We start from the raw sequence: 22,211 nt of genomic DNA, 5'->3' as shown, positions 1-22,211 counted from the left end.
ATGCAGGAGAACTACGAGAACGTGACCTCGCTGGGTAAGGATTCCCGTCCCCTCGGTTCTTGGAAGGGGAAATGCGGAGTTAAGGTTCACCACATCCTGCGACGTAACCTTAACTCTGCCCTGTGTCAGCAACACCCCAACACGCCAGCGACACACACACCAGCCCTCTGCCCTCCCGGCCACACAACGCTCTGGGAACAGAGCCGTCCTTCAGAAAGTCTAACGTCTTCTCTTTGCTCAGGCGAAACTGGGGTTTAGGTCCGGCGTAGCGAAGAGACGCTTCCCACACCTGGCCGGCCCTCGGATGGAGCCAGCGCCACACGAACCGTCACGGACTTGCAAAATATCACCACCTCTTCGCCCCTGAGGGTTAAGAACGGCCACGCTGGGTCAGACCAAAGGTTCGTCAAGTCCAGTATCACTGGTCAACGCCAGGTGCCCCAGAGGGAACGAACAGAACAGGTCACAGTCTGGTGATCCATCCCCTGCCGCCCATTCCCAGCCTCTGGCGAGTGATTCCTTCGGAGCCGTTGCCTTCGATTACCCTTCTCTAAACCCTGGAGATGGCTACCCATGAGTGCCGACAACGCTCGTGGCAAGGACGCACCCTTGTGCGCATTGATTGTCCACGAATCCCTCCACCCTCTCATATGGACCGCTGCCTCGCCGCGGTGGGGAGGCTTGCGGGGGCGTAAAGACCCTCAGAACGACGTCGTTCCGAGCTTTCCAACTCCTGGTAGGGTTCCCCCTTGGCAAGGAGGCCTGAGGCGAGGCTCCTGACTCACCTAGGCCCCAACGGTGGGTCGGGCACCTATAGACGATCTTCGAGTGCTCTGCAGCTGTGAAGACGGATGGGGGCTGCAGCAGGAAGGAGGCCCCTGGTGGTCTGGGATCTCCTCGCCACTGGGTCAAGGTTTTCCTCCCGTCAAGTCTCGTGCGGTTACCGCCACCGCGCCGGTTTCCTCACGTTAAAACGATTTCCCACGCAGGCCTCACACCCGCACGGAGTGTGGTGACGTGTGAGTGGTGGAGAAGACAGGAGCCGTGAGCTCTGGGAGTCTTTCGTCTCAAATCCGCACGCCGGCGGCAGCCGCGTGACGGCCGTCTTGCGCCTGGCTGAGACAGAAGTGCGTTTCGGCAGCAGCGGCTGTGACAGAGCAGGCCTCTTTTAGGATCTCTTCTGCTCGCCAGAAAAGGTGCCCCAAACATCGGTGGTCTCACACTCTTCCAACTGGAGGGCCGCGTCCCGTGGGAACACTCGACGCCGTGGCCGAAACAAGAGATACAAGACAATAAATTTCATCACCTGGAATGTCCGCACCCTTAGGGACTCTCAGCTCATAGGTCTTGTTTTCTGGACCTTTCATCATTTTCGTTGCTCTTCTCTGGACTTTCTCCTGTTTGTCCACATCCTTCCTGACATGTGGCGCCCAGAACTGGACACAACACTCCAGTTGAGTGCGGAGTAGAGCGGAAGAATTGCTTCTTGTGTGTTGCTTACAAACAGTCCTGCTGATACATCCCAGAAGGATGTTCGCTTCTTTTGCGACAGCGTTACACTGTTGACTCATATTTAGCTTGTGATCCACTCTGACCCCCAGATCCCTTTCTTCAGTGCTCCTTCTTAGGCAGTCATTTCCCAGTTTGTATGTGTGCAACTGATTGTTCCTTCCTAAGTGGAGCACTTTGCATTTGTCCTGATTGAATTTCATCCTATTGACTTCAGACCATTTCTCCAGTTTGTCCAGATCGTTTTGAATTTTAATCCTCTCCTCCAAAGCACTTGCAACCCCTCCCAGCTTGGTATCGTCCGCAAACTTTATAAGTGTCCTCTCTATGCCATTATCTAAATCATTGATGAAGATATTGAACAGAACTGGACCCAGAACTGATCCCTGCAGGCCTCCACTCATTACGCCCTTCCAGCATGACACTGAACCACTGATAACTGCTCTCTGGAAATGGTTTTCCAACGCGTTTTGCACCCACCTTCTAGTAGCTCCATCGAGGTTGCATTTCCCTAGTTTGTTTATGAGAAGAGCATGTGAGACAGTATCTAAAGCTTTAGTAAAATCAAGATATACCACATCTACCACTTTTCCCCCCATCCACAAGTCTTGTTACCCTGTCGAAGAAAGATATCAGGTTGGTCTGACACAATTTGTTTTCAGCAAATCCATGCAGACTGTTACTTATCACCTTATTATCTTCTAGATGTTTGCAAATTGATTGCTTAATTATTTGCTCCATTATCTTTCCGGGTACAGAAGTTAAGCTGACCGGTCTGTAATTCCTCGGGTTGGCCTTATTTCTCTTTTCATAGATTGTCACCATATTTGCTCTTTTCCAGTCTTCTGGAATCTCTGTATTGAGATGCTGACGGAGCACTCAAGGGGGATCAGGCCATTGCGGTGAATCTGAACGAATTCTTTGCATCGATCTTCAGGGCTGAGGATGCGAGGGAGATTCCCCAACCTGAGCCATTTCTTTTTAGGTGACAAATCTGAGGAACTGTCTCAGATTGAGATGTCATTAGAGGAGGTTTTGGAACAAACATACATTAAACAGTAACAAGTCACCAGGACCAGATGGGATTCACCCGAGTTCTGAAGGAACTCAAATGTGAAAATGCAGAACTACTCACTGTGGTCTGTAACCTGTCATTTAAATCAGCTTCTGTACCAGATGACTAGAGGCTAGCTAATGCGATGCCCATTTTTATAAAAAGCTCCAGAAGCGATCCTGGCAATCACAAGCCGGGAAGCCTGATTTCCATACCAAGCAAACTGGTTGAAACGCTAGTAAAGAACAGAATTATCAAACACAGAGACGAACATGATTTATTGGGAAAGAGTCAACATGGCTTTTGTAAAGGGAAATCACGCCTCACCAATCTACTAGAAATCTTTGAGGGGGTCAAACAAACATGTGGACAAGGGGGACCCAGTGGATATAGTGTACTTAGATTTTCAGAAAGCCTTTGACAAGGTCCCTCACCAAAGGCTCTTAAGCAAAGTAAGCTGTCATGGGATAAGAGGGAAGGTCCTCTCATGGATCGGTAACTGGTTAAAAGATGGGAAACAAAGGGTAGGAATAAATGATCAGTTTTCAGACTGGTAAATAGTGGGGTCCCCCATGGGTCTGTACTGGGACCAGTCCTATTCAACCTATTTATAAACCATCTGGAAAAAGGGGTAAACAGTGAGGTGGCAAAGTTTGCAGATGATACAAAACTACTCAAGATAGTTAAGTCCCAGGCAGACTGCGAAGAGCTACAAAGGGACCACACAAAACTGGGCAACAAAATGGCAGATGAAATTCTTTGTTGGTAAATGCAAAGTAACGCACATTGGGAAACCTAATCCCAATTTTACATATACAATGACGGGGTCTAAATTAGCGGTTACCGCTCAAGAAACAGATCTTGGAGTCATTGTGGATAGTTCTCTGAAAACATCCACTCAACGTGCAACGGCAGCCGAAAAAACCTTGAAGTAGAACGTCCTACACATTTGAACATCTGGGGAGCTACCCTCAGCGTATTGCTGCGTCAAAATAGGCTGGGGTTAATACAATAAGAAAAAAATGGTGAGAAATGGCCTTGAACCCACCTGATTTCCTTTCCCCGTGCAGAGTTTCCAGTTTTCACACCTGATGTGATCTCCCATCTGGAACAAGACAAAGAGCCGTGGGTCCCAGATCTCCATGATTCAGAGGAAAGCGAGATCCTGAGCGGGACCTGCCCAAGGGAGGAATCATCCAGCCAATTCGAAACCGGTTCGTGGCTGAAGGAAACAGCTGGGATTCCCGACAGAGACCTTGGGAGTTCTCCGAGTTCAGGATTGTCCTCAGCAGGTATGTATCCTCCGGGCAGATGTCGCTCGTGACTTCCTATGGTAGTTCTTTGGTTGATTAGAGTCTATATTGGCCGATAATGGACAGAATTTTGCGTATCATTATTATTTTCTTTGAAATTCACCGATTTTTTTACAATGGCTGTCAAAAACAATCGACGAATAATGATACTACCGAGAAAGACAAAAACATATGCAACATAGTCAGGCCCCGGGCTCCCTTCCGGACCGCCGGGCCCCGGTAATTTGTACCGGCTTCCCCCCGCCTCCTCGTCGGCCCTGTTCCCACCCATCGTGAGGGATACCTGGCAGTAGCTCCCTCCTTCACCTCCCTTCCCCCTGAGTGTTTGGACGGGATTTAGAGGCAGAATTGATCCCCTTACCTCTGTAGGGCAGAATTTGGGGAAATTCAGTCCCTGATATATGTCCATCTCTCCAGCACTTATTTCATTGACCACGATAGTGATAGTGACCATAAAATGCTCAGGGAGATTAGAGAGGCTATACAAATAAAAACCGCAATAATAATGGGGGATTTCAAGTATCCCCATATTGACTGGGTCCATGTCACCTCAGGACGGGGATGCAGAGATGAAGTTTCTGGACACCATAAATGACTGTTTCTTGGAACAGCTAGTCCTGGAACTCACCAGAGGAGAGGCAATCCTTGATTTAGTCCTCAGTGGAGCCAAGGATCTGGTCCAAGAGGTGAATGTAGCTGGATCGCTTGGTAATAGCGCCCATAATATAATTAAATTTAACATCTCTGTGGAAGGGGGAAAAACACCAAAGAACCCCACCACAGTAACATTTAATTTCAGAAAGGGGACCGACACCCAAACGAGGACATTAGTTAAACAGAAATTAAAAGGAACAATCTCAAAAGTGAAATCCCTGCAAGCTGCATGGAAGCTTTTAAAAAAAAAACCCACACAATAGAGGCTCAAATTAAATATAGATCCCAAATTAAAAAACATAGTAAGAGGCCCAAAATGTGCCACCGTGGCTCAACCCTAAGTAAAAGAAGTGGTTAGCGGTAAAAAGGCATCCTTTAAAAATTGGAAGTTAAATCCTACTGAGGAAAAGAGAAAGGAACAGAAACGGTAGAAAGCCATGTGCAATCAGGCAGGTCAAAAAAGAATTTGAAGAGGAACTTGCCAAAGCCTTAAAAAGTAACCAGAACAAAATTTTTCAGTAGCACGAAGCCTGCTAAACAACCAGTGGGGCCACTGGATGATTGAGATGCTAAAGAAGCACTCAAAGACGATCAGGCCATTGCGGAGAAACTAAATGAATTCTTTGCATCGGTCTTCACGGCTGAGGATGTGAGGGAGATTCCCAAACCTGAGCCGTTCTTTTTAGGTGACAGATCTGAGGAACTGTCCCAGATTGAGGTGTCATTAGAAGAGATTTTGGAACAAACTGACAAATTAACTAGTAATAAGTCACCAGGACCAGGTGGGATTCACCCAAGAGTCCTGAAGGAACTCAAATGTGAAATTGCAGAACTACTAACTGTAGTTTGTAACCTGTCATTTAAATCAGCTGCTGTACCAGACGACTGGAGGACAGCTAATGCGACGTCAATATTTATAAAAGGCTCCAGGCTCAAACTTGGCATTTACAAGTCGGTAAACCTGACTTCAGTACCAGGCAAATTGTTTCAAAGTCTACTAAAGAACAGAATTGTCAGACACATGGATGAACACAATTTGTTGGGGAAGAGTTAACATGGCTTTTGTAAAGGAAAATCACGCCTCACCAATCTACTAGATTTATTTGACAGGGTCAACAAGTATGTGGACAAGGGGGATCCGGTGGACATAGTGTACTTAGATTTTCAGAAAGCCTTTGACAAGGTCCCTCACCAAAGGCTCTTAAGCAAAGTAAGCTGTCACGGGATAAGAGGAAAGAGCCCCTCATGGATCGGCAACTGGTTAAAAGATAGGAAACAAACTGGAGGAATAAATGTTCCGTTTTGAGAATGGAGAGAGGTAAATAGTGGTGCCCCCCAGAGGTCTGTATTGTACTTGCACGGTTCAACAGATTCACAAATGATCTGGAAAAGCGAGTTGCCAAGATTTACAGATGATACAAATTTACTCCAGACAGTTAAGTCCTAAACACACTGGAAAGAGTTAGGCCTTGTCTACACTGGACAGTTTTGTCACCAAAATTACAGTTCTTAATACATAGACTTCTCCCTGAAGCCTGGCCCACTCTCCTCCCATGAAGCCTTTATCTTCTCAGTGTTCTTGTTGCTTCCAGTGTTGGTGGAAGGCCAGGGAATGATGCCACTGTCCCTTATTTTATACCCTCAGTCCATGTGCCTGGAAAATATGAGCCCAGATGTGGCTGGGTGGTCTTTGCTGAGTTAAAGGGTTGAGCAATTCCCCTGGTGTGGTCTTGTGCAGCTGAATCATAGAATCTCAAGGTTGGCAGGGACCCTCAGTAGATCATCTAGTCCAACCCCCTGCTCAAAGTAGGGCCAATCCCCAACTGTTTTTTGCCCCAGATCCCTAAATGGCCCCCCTCAAGGATTGAACTCCCAACCCTGGGTTTAGAAGGCCAATGCTCAAACCACTGAGCTATCGCTCCCATCCCATTGGGCAGGTCCCACTGTATGGTTCTTGGGCAGGCCTCACTGACTTGTAAATCCCTTGATGACAACTTTCCTGTTGGGAGTCGTTTGCCGTTTTTTTTTTAACAAACAAACATACAGCAAAATTTCATAACTTGATACACACTGGCAACGTCCGTCCTTTGACAGAGCAGTGGCTTTCAGCAGATCATGACCTTTTCTGTGATTTCTTACAAGGCATATTTTGTACAAACCAGATCAGAATGACATGCCAGTGGTGACTATGGGGGTTCCCGGGTGCTGATTGGAGGTAAAACGTGTCACATTGCGATATAAAGTTATATGTAGAACAAGATCTCTGGATTAACATTTTTTTTTTAAATCTAAAATTTGGGATCTCTGAAGAAAACTCAGAGCCAGAATGGTTATTGCATCAGACACTCCGAGGCCCTACACTCGCGGGGGAGGGGTTCGAACTAAGATACGCAACTTCAGCTACGCTATTTGCATAGCTGAAGTCGAAGTACCTTAGTTCGACTTACCTGGCTGTCCTCACGGCGGCGAGTCGACCGCCACGGCTCCCCCGTCGACGCCGCTTACTCCTGCTGAGGTGGAGTACGGGCGTCGGTTCGCGGCTCGATTTATCGCGTCCAGACAAGACGCGATAAATCGATCCCCGATACATCGAACACTACCCGCCGATCCAGCGGGTAGTATAGACGTACCCTTAGAAAAGGATTGAAAGAAGGAAAACGTGTTTTACGTGCCTCCCACATCACTCTAAAATATTCTAGACGCTGAGGGATCTGGTCTAGAATTTGATGAACAAACCACAAGTTAAAATGTATTAAACTACGAAGGTACATGACTAGACAGCTCAGATGATTAGCAATGGTATAAAGCAGTGATTCTCAAACCCCTTTCACACAGCAAGCCTCTGAGTGTGACCTCCGCTTATAAATTAAAAGCACTTTTTAATATGGTTAACACCATTATAAATGCTGGAGGCAAAGCGGGGTTTGGGGTGGAGCCTGATAGCTCGCGACCTCCCACATCATAACCTCACGACCCCCGTCGGGGTCCCGACCCCCAGTTTGAGAACCCCTGGCATAAAGGCACTTTGCCCTTAGGTCATCAACTTGTAGGCTTGGCAGAATTTGATTTTTATTAGGGCTGTCAGGCGATTGAAAAAATTAATCGCAATTAATCACGCTGTTAAACAGTAATGGGATACCATCTCTAAATATTTGTGGATGTTGCCTACATTTTCAGATATATTGATTTCAATTGCGACACAGAATACAGAGTCGACAGTGCTCGCTTCATATTTATTCTTGATTACAAATATTTGCACAAAAGAAATGGTATTTTTCAAGTCACCTCATGCAAGGACTGTAGTGCAGTCTCTTTATCGAGAAAGTTGAACTTACTAATGTGGAATTATGTACAAAAAATAACTGCCGTAAAACTTTAGCGCCCGCAAGTCCACTCAGTCCTACTTCAGCCAATCGCTCAGACAAACAAACTTGGTTACATTTTCAGGAGATTATGCTGCCCGCTTCTTGTTCACGTCACCTGAAAGTGAGAACGGACGTTCGCATGACACTGTTGTAGCCGGCGTGGCAAGGTATTTACATGCCAGATGTGCTAAAGATTCACATGTCCCTTCGTGCTTCAACCACCATTCCAGGGGACACGTGTCCATGCTGATGACGGGTTCTGCTCAATAACAATCCAAAGCAGTGCGGACTGATGCATGTTCATTTTCATCATCTGAGTCAGATGCCACCAGCAGAAGGTTGATTTTCTTTTTTAGTGGTTCGGGTTCTGTACTTTCCACATCTGAGTGTTGCTCTTGGAAGACTTCTGAAAGCATGCTCCACACCTCGTCCCTCTCAGATTTCGGACGGCACTTCAGATTCTTAAACCTTGGGTCGAGTGCTGTAGCTATTGTTAGAAATCTCACATTGGGACCTTCTTTGCGTTTTTGTCAACTCTGCTGTGAAAGTGTTCTTAAAATGAACATGTGCTGGGTCATCATCTGAGACTGCTCTGACATGAAATAACCACAGTCTGCCATATAAAAGACATATAGTTCTCCCCCAAGGAGTTCAGTCACAAATGTAATTAACCCGTTATTTTTTAACGAGCATCATCAGCATGGAAGCATGTCCTCTGGAATGGTGGCTGAAGTATGAAGGGGCATACGAATGTTTAGCATATCTGGCACATAAATACTTTGCAACGCCGGCTACAAAAGTGCCACGCGAATGCCTGTTCTCACGTTCAGGTGACATTGTAAATGAGAAGCAGGCAGCATTATCTCCTGCAAATGTAAACAAACTTGTTAGTTTTAGCGATTGGCTGAACAAGAAGTCGGACTGAGTGGACTTGGAGGCTCTAAAGTTTTACGTTGCTTTTGTTTTGGAGCGCAGTGATGTAACGAACAAACAAAAATCTACGTTTGTAAGTTCCACTTTCATGATAAAGAGGTGGCGCCACAGTCCTTGTATGAGGTGAATTGAAAAATACCGTTTCTTTGATCATTTTTACAGTGCAGATATTTATAAAAATAATATAAAGTGAGCACTGTACACGTTGTAGTCTGTGTGGTCATAGAAATCAATATGTTTGAAAATGTAGTAAAAACATCCAAAAATATTTAATAAATTTCAGTTGGTAGTCTAACGTTTAACAGTGTGGTTAATTGCAAGTAATATTTTTGAGTTAATCGTGTGAGTTAACTGCAACTGAAAGCCCTCATTATTATTTTTATTTTTTCATAATTTCAAATTATTTACGTTGTTTTTTTGCTCAATTTTTATGAGTGCCAGGGGACACGGGTGACCTAAACTAGCTCCATCGATATAAAATTACCTGGGCTGCATCTCCGCTCGGATTTTCAGAATTGTACAAAATTAAAGGTTTTAGACTTTTTTTTTTTCAATTTTTTACCGATTTACATTTTCAGTTGCAGGAAATTACGCGAGGAAGTCAGACAACAATTCTGTAATGGCAGGAGATGTTGAGACCCAAAACGTTACAGCTTTATAACCGATAAAACAAACTGTCACCATCACACGTCAAAATTATATAAAGTCAGTGTCCTTAAACAAAACTCTGCGTTCTCCAACAGCATTTTTCTTATTTTTCCTAGCTGAAAGTTTGATTGTTGATGGAAATATTTTTCCTTGGTTTGTGAGTTTGCAGTGAAATGGATATTTATTGATAAAAATCTAATCCTTCCAAGCCCAAATCCACCGACGTATGTGCTTAATTGAAAGCACATTAAAGATTTAGTTGGGGATTGGTCCTGCTTTGAGCAGGGGGCTGGACTAGATACCTCCTGAGGTCCCTTCCAACCCTGATATTCTACATAGAATCAGACTCGTGAGTGGTCTCATTGAAACTCTAGGGATCAGGGATTGCCAGAACATGAGGAACTTCTGGTCTCTTCCACCGCAGCTAATTTGCATCATGATATGGTCTCCCCCTTTTCTGCCAACAGGTGATGTGATGCTGAGTGAGAAGGAGGAGCACCAACCTCAGCAGGAAGATGCTGAGCAAGACGAACCACCCAGGGCATTATTGCAAATATCTGAGGAGGAGGATTCCAGGAGTCATGAGCAGAGAGAAGGTCGTCAGAGTCAGCACAGGCCAGAGAAAAAGCAGGGAAACCAGCCAGGGAAGAAATTGAATAAATCCATTAATAGTTGGGGACCTCACAGATACGTCAAGGAAACCGCAGCCCAGCCGAAAATCCAGGCAGGAGAGAGAAACAACACATGCCCCGAGTGTGGGAAAAATTTCAGTAGGCACTCAGTTCTTCTTAAACATCAGAGCACCCACACAGGGGAAAGACCCTACGAATGCCGCGAGTGTGGGAAAACCTTCACTCAGAGATCGTCCCTTATTAAACATCGGCGAATACACACGGGAGAGAGGCCCTATGGGTGCTGTGAGTGTGGGAAAAGCTTCACTCAGAGATCAACCCTTATTAAACATCGGAGGATACACACGGGAGAGAGACCCTATGCGTGCTGTGAGTGCGGGAAAAGCTTCACTCAGAGATCATCCCTCATTACACATCAGAGGATCCACACGGGGGCACAATCCTACGCGTGTGCTGAATGCGGAGAAAGCTTCACCCGACGCTCAAACCTGATTGTGCATCGGCGAATCCACACCGGAGAGAGACCCTACCAATGCTGCGAGTGTGCAAAAAACTTCACCAATAGCTCCTCGCTTATGAAACATCAGCGGATCCACACGGGAGCCAGACCTTACGAATGCCGCGAGTGTGGGAAAACCTTCACTCGCAGCTCGCACCTCATCGCACATCAGAGAATCCACACAGGAGAGAGACCCTATGAATGCGGCGAGTGTGGGAAAAGCTTCACGGATAGTTCAGACCTTATTAAGCATCAGAGGATCCACACGGGAGAGAGACCCTACGAATGCGCCGAGTGCGGAAAAAGCTTCATGGACAGCTCAGACCTTACTAAGCATCAGCGAATCCACACGGGAGAAAGACCCTATGAATGCAGCGAGTGCGGGAAAACCTTCACTCACAGCTCAGCCCTTCTGACGCATCAGAGAATCCACACCGGCGAGAGACCCCACGAGTGCTGCGAGTGCGGGAAACGCTTCACTCAGAGCTCGGACCTAATTAAACATCAGAGAATCCACACCGGCGAGCGACCCTACAGATGCGGCGAGTGCGGGAAAAGCTTCACTTGGCGCTCGAGCCTAATCACGCATCAGAGATTCCACACAGACGAGAGACCCTATGGCTGCCGTGAGTGCGGGAAAAGATTCTTTGTCAGCTCAGCGCTCCGGGAACATCAGAGAATCCACATTGGAGCCAGACCGTATCAGTGCGGTGAGTGCGGGAAAAACTTCACTCGCAGCTCGAACCTCATTAGACATCAGAGGCTCCACCCGGCCTAGAGACACTCTCGATGCTCTGAGTGTGGGAAAAGCTTCTAGCAGAACTCAGCGCTTACTTCTCACCGGACAATTCACAAGGGAAACAAACGCCATAAAACCCTTATTTAAGGCTGACCGTTTTTAGGGTTTTTTTTCCTAATTCCCTCTTAAAGACTTTTTGAACTACCGTATATACTCGTTCAGAAGCCGAATCTTTTTGGGAAAAAAGTGACGCATCAAAGAGCGGGGGTCGGCTTATCGATGGGTCTACACACCAAAATTTGAGGATTTTAAACTCTATGGAATCATTGAATTGAATATCGAATACATAGTCGTTTTGTTTACCTGGAGCGTCTGCAGGCATGGAGCCCCTCGGCTCCCTGTGGCCACGGACTTCCCGCAGCTCCCATTGGCTGGGAACGGTGAACCGCGGCCACAGGGAGCTGAGGGACTCCCTGCCTGCAGACGCTGCAAGTAAACAAAACGTCCCGACCCGCCAGCGGCTTACCCTGACGGCCAGGAGCCAAAGTTTTAAAACCCCTGGAATATAGGGTCGGCTTATGAAAGGGTCAGACAGTTTTTGCTGTTTTTACCCAACCATCTTGGGGGGTCGGCTTATAAACAAACAGGCTAATGAATGAGTATATACGGTATTTGCATCACGTGGTCTCTCGGGTCCCCTGGGCGAGTTGCCTGATTTTCTCTTTTGTAGCTGAGGTTCTTTGGAGTGAATCCGGCGTCACTTTCTGTCACCTCCTTCCTTCTGAGTCTTGGGAGCACGTCTCTCTCCTACCAGGAACGTCCATGAGCGCCAGCGGACACGGGTGACCGAAACTAGCTCCGTCGATATAAAATTACCCGGGCCGCGTCTCCGCTCGGATTTTCCATGGCTGGCTTGATGTAAAACAACAACTGTTCTTGCAGTAGAGACGTATCTCGTGTATGAAGAGTCGCCGGGGGTGTCTAACAGGTTTACTCAGCCCTTCGCCGGTGGGTCGCATTTCTACTGTGGCTCCCACTGCAACGTGATGGGTAGATCACCAAGTTCCCCTTTGGGCATCGATTCCCTCATCCCCGTTTGTTCTCGCGTTGCCGTGGGGTGTGCTGAACGTCAGTGATTTTTTGTACCATTCTCGCACTTAAAATATATTGGAATTATAGCAAGTTCGGTGACGCCCAAAGACAGTCGGGCGCGTCGGAGGGATTCCCTCCTTTCCCATCATCCCAGCAGTGTTTCCTTCTGTCTCTGCTGGGTAGAGTTTATCTTCTTCACAATCGATCCCTTCACCTCCTGTAGACACCGTGTTCTGAGCTCTCCCTGCTTGGGAACCATGGGTCGATTTATTTGATCCTAAATCAGACTAGTTAGGTTTGGAGGTGAAAGAGTCGCAGACCTGGAAGGAGAATGTCCAGTGGATCATTCTTAGTTTAAACTCCACTTTTTGTCTATTGGCAAAGTCACTTCCTGTCTTTTTCCTTCTGAATTGGGATTGTTTTTGGATCGGAAAACTAGCTGTTTTTTCGCATTACGCTGATGTTAAAACTTTCCTAAGTAACGTGACTCAGTATTTGTGAGACAACGTGGAGTGAAGCAGGTTTCAAAGGATGAGAGGCGAAGCGGATGGGAAAATCTGTTGTCCTGATTCTGAGTCATCAGGTGTATCCTGCTCTGGAATTTAACTTTCTGTGACATCAAAATTGTCTTACAGTTCTGTGAGAGGTGGGTTTCTCTCTCTCTCTCTCTCTCCGGGAGGTGTTTGGTTACATAAATGGATATTGGTTTTGTTTGATTGAATGTGACCGATTTACCGGGGACTTTGAGCAAAATGACCACTTGGTAAAATAGTCTCCATTTATTTTTAATTATTAATTATTATTATTATTGCATTGGCTATTATCCTACCCTGCCATGATGATGTGAAGAAAGTTCAAGTGCAGGTCAATCAACCTGAGGGAATACTCCAAGCAATTGGCTCTGCTAACAGAGAGAAAGAGTTGGTGGTTATAAATCTCCACTCTGAAACTCTGATCAACAGCACATCCTTAGATGCTATAAACTGTTCATTGAGATCTGTTTAGACCAGTGGTCCCCAACCTTTTCCGTGGGGCGGGCGCCGGACGACAAGCCGCCGAGGACCGTGGCCGCTGGACAAGCAGCTGCCGAAATGCCGCCGTGAAGCAGCAATGTCAAGAGGCGTTGCCACCGAAATCCCACCAAAATTCGGTGGGATTTCGGTGGTAGCGCTTCCTGACGTTCCCACGTCTAGGCGGCATTTCAGCGGCTGCTTGTCCGGTGGCCAGTAGGCGGGCGCACATGGTCCGCGTTGGGGACCCCTAGTTTAGACAGTTAAGCCTCGTCTGTGTTGAGGGGGTGAAAGAGAAGGAATTACCACACAAGAGTTCAGTCGAAGGAGGAAGCTTTGATTGGATGGGAGGTTGCAGTTTAAACACGAACAATCCTTAGGTTTCAGTATTGAAATAGCGACCGAGCTCAGCGTGGATTGCCCGGCCGGGGTGAAGTTCTCTGAGGTTTACAACTAAATGGACAAACAGCCTCCTGGGCTTCCCGTTTTAGGATTTATAAATTGGCTAAATTGTATTGGCTAAATTGACAACACGATTGCCATGCACTAGCATTGTTAACGCACTGGGTTTGACCTTAACGTAAGCGTGTTCGCCCAGCGGTTAGTTTAGTCATGAATACGGTCATTTCGTCTTAGTGATGCGTGTTCCTGATTTTGTTTTTTTTTTTTCATTTTAATAAAATGTATAAAAGGGGAAATCTGGAGCCGTTTCTTTCAATAAGCAACGTGGGCCGGAACGGCCGAAAATCAGGGTGGAGATCAGCGAGTCCACCTTGAATTTCCATCTCAATTAACCCTTTGGTTCTCACAGGGGAGCAGCCAAAGGGAGCATCCATCTCCGCTCCAGCTGTAACTGGAGGAGCTCTGGGCATCACAAGGGAAAATGAGCTCCCCCTCCCAGGTTTTTGGGACTTGGGTGGGGTAGTGTGGATGAGTGAGGAGGGGTCAGTGAGGTGGGGAGCGTCTGTCAGTCGTGGCAGGTGACGGTGGCTTCTCTGCAGTCTCCGTCATGGCTAGGCCCGGCCTGTGGCCCTGGCTGGTTGACTGTGCCTGGTCAGGCCCAGCTGATGTTGAGGATCTTATCTGAAGGGTTGTTAATGGAGGCGAAGAGCTTGTACGGTTCAGTGAATATGGTGCTGGTAAAGTAAATGAGTGTGTGTTAATAGAGCATATCGGGGCATTTCTGAAAAAAGGCAGAGTTAAGGTTATGTGGACAACCTTAACTGTGCATTTGCTGGATTTCACAAGTTTGGGTTTTGCTGACGTCGAGGTTCTGAAAGGAACAACATCTCACCAGGCAAACTCAGCTAGGCATTGACCAAGTTTTTTGACCTTTAATTAGTAGAAGCAGGGGAGGTCCTGTGTGCCAACTGGATATTAACCAGCTATTAAGGCCTACTGCAAGGCTAGATAGTTGGGAAGGAAACAGTGCAAATGCCCATCAGCAGAGGCTTCCTTAAAACAAACAAATACATCTGTGACGGGTTGGACCCCCCTTCTGGGATTTCACTGAGCCTCTCTTGCTGCACCGGCCTGGGTTCCCACTCTCTGTTTTGCTGAAGTGAGCACGCTGGCCTCTGGCAGCATTCACACGCAGGTAGGGCCGCACCCAGCTGCAAACACAGACTGAAGTCAGCTCGGCGTGAGAGGACTTCCCCAGTACTCCCCTTTTTGGGAGGTACACCCAAAATAATGCTGTCTTGCGCTGCATAGACAAATCTGCACAGCGCAAGCTCATAAAAATCCGCCCTCTTCCTCAGTGTGAAGAGAGACGTGCACGAAGTCTTCCCCCCCTCCCCAGTTTAGAAATTACATAAACTGGGTTTAATAATAAAATAAATGCATTAACTACAAAAGGTAGATTTCAAAGGATAGCAAAGAGAACAAAGCAGATTACCTTAGTCAATAAACAAAAGCCGGACACTGAGCGTAACGGCATGGAGAGGACACTCATAAAGTTTGCGGACGATACCAAGCTGGGAGGGGTTGCAAGTGCTTTGGAGGAGAGGATTAAAATTCAAAATGATCTGGACAAACTGGCGAAATGGTCTGAAGTCAATAGGATGAAGTTTAACAAAGACAAATGCAAAGTGCTCCACTTAGGAAGTTGCACACATACAGAATGGGAAATGAGTGCCTAGGAAGGAGTACGGCAGAAAGGGATCTGGGGGTCACAGTGGATCACAAGCAAAATAGGAGTCAACAGTGTGACGCTGTTGCAAAAGAAGTGAACGTCCTCCTGGGCTGTATTAGCAGGAGTGTTGTAAGCAAGACACGAGAAGTAATCTTGATTAGGCCTCAACTGGAGCCGTGTGTCCGGTTCCGGGCCCCACATTTCAGGAAGGATGTGGACAAATTGGAGAGAGTTCAGAGACGAGCAACAAAAATGATGAAAGGTCTAGAAAACATGAGCTATGAGGGAAGATTGAAAACACTGGATTTGAAGAGACGACTGAGAGGGGACATGATCACAGTTTTCAAGTGCATAAAAGGTTGTTACAAGGAGGAGGGAGAAAAATTGTTCTTAACCTCTGAGGACAGGACAAGAAGCAATGGGCTTAAATTGCAGCAAGGGAGTGGGACGTTACAGCCGATATGATTTTATAAAAATTTGCTAATGAGTGAATTTAATGTAACGGGAATATGCTTCATGCAAAAGGTCTCGTGTAAGGTATCATTACAAAGCTTATAATCTGAGTGTGGTCATCCTATTTGTATAAATGTACCAGTCTTGTAGCTGAAACTAGGAATATGAAATATAACGCTGGGGGTCTGTTGTAATTATGCAAAGTAGGGGCCATTAATGGTGGTTTGGAATCGTGATGGCTCCCATTAACCGGGGAGATTGACGGGATGGCTGCGTTTGCGGGCAGGAGGAATGAAGGCTTGGAGGCGGGGTCTAACAGTGACATGTGATCATGTCGCCTGAACTGGAATCCATCTTTAACCTGGTGCTTTTCCAGTGAGGGGGGGGTGGGAACCCAAAGGGACAAAGGATTCCCCCCTTGTGCAAGAGATAGATAAAGGGGGGGGACAGAACAGAGAGGAGCCATCACGGGGAATCCCCCAGCTCCCACCTGAGCTGGAACAAGGGCCGTACCAGGGGAAAGAATTGATTGTGCCCAGGCCTGGAAGGTCTCCAGTCTGAGGAAAAACTTACGGAAGCAGCTCTGAGGGTGGGATTATCTGTGTTCAGTTTGATTAGACAGAGATTTGCGCATTTTATTTTATTTTGCTTGGTGACTTACTTTGTTCTGTTACTACTTGGAACCACTTCAATCCTATTTTCTATATTTAATAAAATCACATTTTCCTTATTAATTAACCCAGAGTGTGTCTGAATACCTGGGGGAGCAAACAGCCATGCGTCTCTCTGTCAGTGTTAGAGAGAGCGAACAATTGAGGAGTTTACCCTGCATAAGCTTTATACAGAGTAAAATGGATTGATTTGGGTTTAGACCCCACTGGGAGTTGGGCATAGAGACAAGCACACTCCTGTGAGCTGCTTTCAGGTAAACCTGCAGCTTTGGGGCAGGTAATTCAGCCCCTGGGTCCGTGCTGGAGCAGACGGGCATGTCTGGCTCAGCAAGGCAGGGTGCTGGCGTCCCGAGCTGGCAGGGAAAGCAGGGGGCAGAGGTAGTCTTGGCACATCGGGTGGCAGCTCCCAGGAGGGTTCCTGTGATCCAACCCATCCCAGGGAGGTTTAGGTTGGACATTAGGAAAAACTTCCTACCTGTCAGGGTGGTTAAGCACTGGAATAAATTGCCATGGGAGGTTGTGGAAGCTCCATCATTGGAGATGTTTAAGAGCAGGTATGGTCTAGATAATACTTCATCCTGCCTTGAGTGCGGGCGGCTGGACTAGAGACCTCTCGAGGTCCCTTCCAGTTCTATGAGGTTATGATAACACACTAGACAGGTAGGATGCAAATTAGCAAAATCTCACCCTGAGTGATAAACAGGCTGGCACATTCTTAAGGCACAAGCTGCCTTGGCTGTCCCAGCTTTTCATACACGGGCTGAAAATCCTTCCGGCTTGGGACCGTCCCTTCCCAAAGGTCGGTCTTTGTTCCTCCGGCGTTTCCAGGTGTCTTGTTGTAGGGAGAGTGAGGCCCCCTCATGTTGTCATTGTCCCTCGTTGCTGGAAAGCTTTTTTTTGCGGTGACCTGTGTCAAACAGTTCCTGTTGTGTAGAACTAGCTCTGAGAGGTTTCTATTACACACAGGTCCCGGGGTGATCCTTAAGCTTGACGTGAAGGTGGCAGTTTTGCAACAGAAGAGCTTCAAAAACAGACTCCAACGAGAAACTACTGAACTTGAATTAATATGCAAACTAGATACCATTAACTTAGGTTGGAACAGAGACTGGGAGTAGCTCGGTCATTACACTAATTGAACCTATTTCCCCATATTAAAGTATCCTCACACCTTCGTGTCAACTGTCTGAAACGGGCCATCTTGATTATCACTTTTTCTCCCCTGCTGATAATAGCTTCTCTTAATTAATTGGCCTCTTCCAGTTGGTCTGGGTGCTTCCACCTTTTCATGGTTCTCTGTATGTATAAATATCTCCTGTCTGTGTGTTCCATTCTGGGCATCCAATGACGCAGGCTGTCACCCACGAAAGCTCATGCTGAAATAAATTTGTTAGTCTCTAAGGTGCCACAAGTCCTCCTGTTCTTTTTCCTTAAGCTTGTGTGCATTTCTTCAGTCAGCCACTAACATTGTCTGGCCTCATCCAACCTAGCACCTATGAAATACAGAGACACGGTCCAGCTTCAGATACAAAAACGATACATGCAAATTGGATAAACACGTTCAGCAAATCGGAACCGTTCCAATGAGACCTCCCATGAGCCATCTTGCGTGAAGTTCATCTTGGTTACATAAGCATATTTCCAGGAAGACTATGGCATGGAACGTCAGAACATCCCTCCTACCTTGTGTGTTATGTGTGGCAAGAGAAAGTGGCCACCGGCTTCTGAGACGTACACAATTATCACCCACCTACACAACCGTAGATTCATTTGCAGATGGATTAATAGCATCATGAAAATTGCCCTCTGTTATTTCTAAACACACATCCTGTAGCTGGTGGGATTTCTCCTGACCCTCCATCATTGGTAACATTTACCATGTTCTACCAGGATTGCAAATCTCTCTAAGGCTGGGTGGAATTTTTTCCCACATAATGCTCCTAATTTCCAATGGGGGTATCCAGATCATACCGTCTCAAATTCTGGTCTTTACCACATCAATAATCTGCAGCTGCATTTGCCAGACCCACGGAAAATTACTCTGTAGGGCAGGCAGAGGTGTTCGTTTTGGGGGATTGTTCCCTTTCCTCTAAAACAGCGGTCCCCAACCTTGTCGTCTGGCGGGTGCCAGACGAAGGACCGTGGCGGCGGTCGAGCATCCGCCAAAATGCCGCCGCATTTCAGCAGCGACGCCTGTTGATGACCTCGCTTGTCGGTGGCAAGCGGCATCATCGAGAGGCAGCAACGCCGAAACGCCGCCGAATTTTGGCGGCATTTTGGCGGATGCTCGGCCGCCGGCCAGGATGCGGGTGCATTTAGATGCCCCCACGGGCGCCATGGCACCCACGGGCACCGCATTGGAGAATCCTTGAGATATTTCTCTCCTGCATTCATGTTATTCGCAACCACCTCCACATTTATACCCCCAATTTAGTCGCTCCCAAATGCTCCCTTTTTCTTCAGTCCTTGAGCAGTCTGGGGCCACCATGAAAATTAATCCAATTTTTCCAGCCCTCATATAATGGCTGGACACCTTTTCCACAGCGGGTTTCTATTGCCAAGATGTTTGCTAAGGCGAGCTCAACAATGACCTTTTTCAGGGTGTGGGCTGGATTCAGCTCCAAATGCTTCTTCACAATGGTTTGAACCACATGTGCCCTAAGCAAATGAATTGCAGGTGGTTTCAAAATCCACACGTCTGCAGCTTCTACTCCATGGGGTCCCTGGAGGAGCCATTTCCCCATCCTATTAGGCTGCATAGACTCATAGACTATCAGGGTTGGAAGGGACCTCAGGAGGTCATCTAGTCCAACCCCCTGCTCAAAGCAGGACCAATTCCCAACTAAATCATCCCAGCCAGGGCTTTGTCAAGCCTGACCTTAAAGACCTCTAAGGAAGGAGATTCCACCACCTCCCTAGGTAACCCATTCCAGTGCTTCACCACTCTCTGAATGAAAAAGTTTTTCCTAATGTCCAACCTAAACCGCCCTCTCTGCAACTTGAGACCATTACTCCTTGTTCTGTCATCTGCTACCACTGAGAACAGTCTAGATCCATCCTCTTTGGAATCCCCTTTCAGGTAGTTGAAAGCAGCTATCAAATCCCCCCTCACTCTTCTCTTCTGCCGGCTAAACAACCCCAGTTCCCTCAGCCTCTCCTCATAGGTCATGTGCTCCAGCCCCCTAATGTTGTTCTGACCTTTCCATTATAGTACAATGTGGCTCCGTGCATGCCCCCGGGTTGATCACCTGTATAACCCACACAGGAAGGCCAAAAGCTCTGCCCCGTGAAATCACTGAAGGTGAACGTTTCAGTCCGTGCAAACACGAAGATGAGTGGACTCACCCCTGCGGCGCCTCCTGCTGGTGACTCCTGGGAATTAGCTCGTTCCGGCTCCGGAGCGCCCTCTGCAGGCCGGTGATCCGCCCGTCCTCTGGCCCCCGTGTCCCTCCCTGGACCCGGTGCCCTGTTACCTGGGGTGCTGCCCCCTGGCAGTAACCCCCTTTCTCTCAGGGTCTCCCCTCCCCGGGGAACCCTCACTCTCTATCCCCACCCTGCCTGAGTATATAGCTACTGTCCAGTCTCCATCTAGCGCCCACACCGTGGGGCAGGCTGCAGTATCAGCCACTCATCACTGGCAAGGAGGGTTTGGACCTGGTGCCTTGGCCGACCCCTGGGCTGCCCCCTGCAACCCCCAGTGCCCGTTAGCCCAATGCTAGGCCGCAGCCTGGGGCTTTCCAGGCTGGAGCTCCCCAGCTCCTCTGCCTTTCCCCAGCCCTGCTCCACTCAGGTACCCTGTGTCCAGCTCCCTGCAGCCAGGCCCTTCTCCCGCTACAGCCAGAGGGAGACTCATGTCTGCCCCTGGCTTCTCTGCCTTTATAGGGCCAGCTGAGTCTGTCTGGGGCGTGTCCCCAGCTGCAGCCACTTCCCCCAATCCGCCCAGCCTAAAAGCTGCTTTCTCCAGCCACAGCCCCCCCTCCCAGGGCTGTTTTTTAACCCCTCAGGGCAGGAGGCCACCCCGCTACACCCCTACCAAGTGTGGCGTGAGAACCGTTAAACGTCTGCTCTTGAAATCTGGGTTGGGGGTGGAAGGCGACGGATTAACCACACGCGCACGCAAGTTCGATCGAAGGAGGAAGCTTTCATTGGCTGCGAGGGTGTCGTTGAAACACGAACCGCCATGTGGTTTCCGTACTGAACTATTTAACGAGCTCAGCGGGGATTGCCCGGCCTGGGCGAAGTCCTCTGATAGGTTTACAGCTGAATGGCCAGCTGGCGTCCCGTTTTAGCATTTCTAAGGGTTGCTGATCGCTTGTATGAATCTAATAATCTGACTAAATTGATAACACGATTCCAGGGCAATAGTATTGATAATGCATTGATTGACTGATTTTTGACCCTGTGTTCACCACAGTAAGTCAAGTGATCTATGCAGTAATTTAGTCTTCGTCATGTGTGTCTTTGATTTTTTGGAATTTTTTTTTTCCAATTTAATAAAATGTCTACAGGGACTCTGGTGTCGTTTTTTTCCCAATAAGCAACATGGGCCAGAACTGCAGAAAATCAGGGTGGAGCTCAGCGAGTCGACCTTGAAGCAATATCTAAATTAACCCTTTGGTTCTCACAGGGGAGCTCTGGGCATCGCAAGGGACAATGGGCTCCCCCTCCCAGGTTTTGGGGAATTGGGTGGGGTAGAGTGGATGACTGAGATGGGATCGCTGAGGTGGGGAGTGTCTCTGAGTAGTGGCAGGTGACGATTTCTTGCTCTGCTGTCTCCGTCACGGCTAGGGCCAGCCCGTGCCCCACCCTGGCTGCCTATCCCTGGTCAGGCCCAGCTGATGGGGCTTATTTGAAGGGTTGTTAATGGGGGTGAAGAGCCTGTACGGTTCAGCGAATGTGAATGCCTGGGTGTTAACGGGGCATTGCTGAAAAAGGGCAGAGTTAAGGTTGGGTGGGCAACCTTAATGGTGCATGACCTGGTTTACAAAAGTTTTGAATTTTGCCAACATCAAGGTTCCCTTTCTGGCCTTTGTCTCTTTCCCGGGCCAGGAGGCCACCTGATCTCTTTGTTCACCTTTAGCCATCCCCTTGCAGGGGGGAAGGGCCCCGACCCTTTGTTGCCAGGAGACAGAGTGTCGGCCATTTATGCAGGCTGGAGACTTAAGAAAAGAATAGGGGAAACTGAGGCACCCACACGGTATTCAGAGGAAACATTAAGAACAGTCCCACTTCGTCACAGATGGCCATTGGGAAAGTGAGAGGATCCACCCTAACGCTAACCCTGGAGGAGTTTGTTACAAGAGTGGGCGGGTGAGATTCTGTGACCCGCATTGTGCAGGAGGAGACGATCCTAATGGTCCCTTCTGACCTTAAAGTCTGCGAGGTGGTTCCCGTTAATGGGCGATCAGCACGTCCGGCTACGCCGGTGTGGTACCTGACAGGTGCTCAGAATGTATTTATTTCAGTAACGCGCAGCTAGCAAAATTTCCCGACTTCCCACACAATCCA

At 47.9% G+C, this 22,211-nt stretch overlaps 1 protein-coding gene across 1 annotated transcript in view; it reads left to right on the top strand.

Moving 5' to 3' along the window:
- The first annotated feature begins 6 nt into the window (after window positions 1–6).
- The window catches only part of LOC123356632, a 1,710,063-nt gene continuing 1,687,858 nt past the window's right edge, over window positions 7–22,211 (top strand). Inside the window, 3 exon segments of the mRNA XM_044999989.1 lie at window positions 7–34; window positions 3,634–3,855; window positions 9,944–11,447. Coding sequence (XP_044855924.1) covers window positions 9,952–11,447 — 1,496 coding nt within the window. The 5' untranslated portion in view covers window positions 7–34; window positions 3,634–3,855; window positions 9,944–9,951.

Source organism: Mauremys mutica, chromosome 26 (genome assembly GCF_020497125.1).
Source record: "Mauremys mutica isolate MM-2020 ecotype Southern chromosome 26, ASM2049712v1, whole genome shotgun sequence".
Taxonomy (NCBI): Eukaryota; Metazoa; Chordata; order Testudines; family Geoemydidae; genus Mauremys; species Mauremys mutica.
Note: the sequence above shows the minus strand (reverse complement) of the source record. Positions and strands in the feature narration are given on the sequence as shown.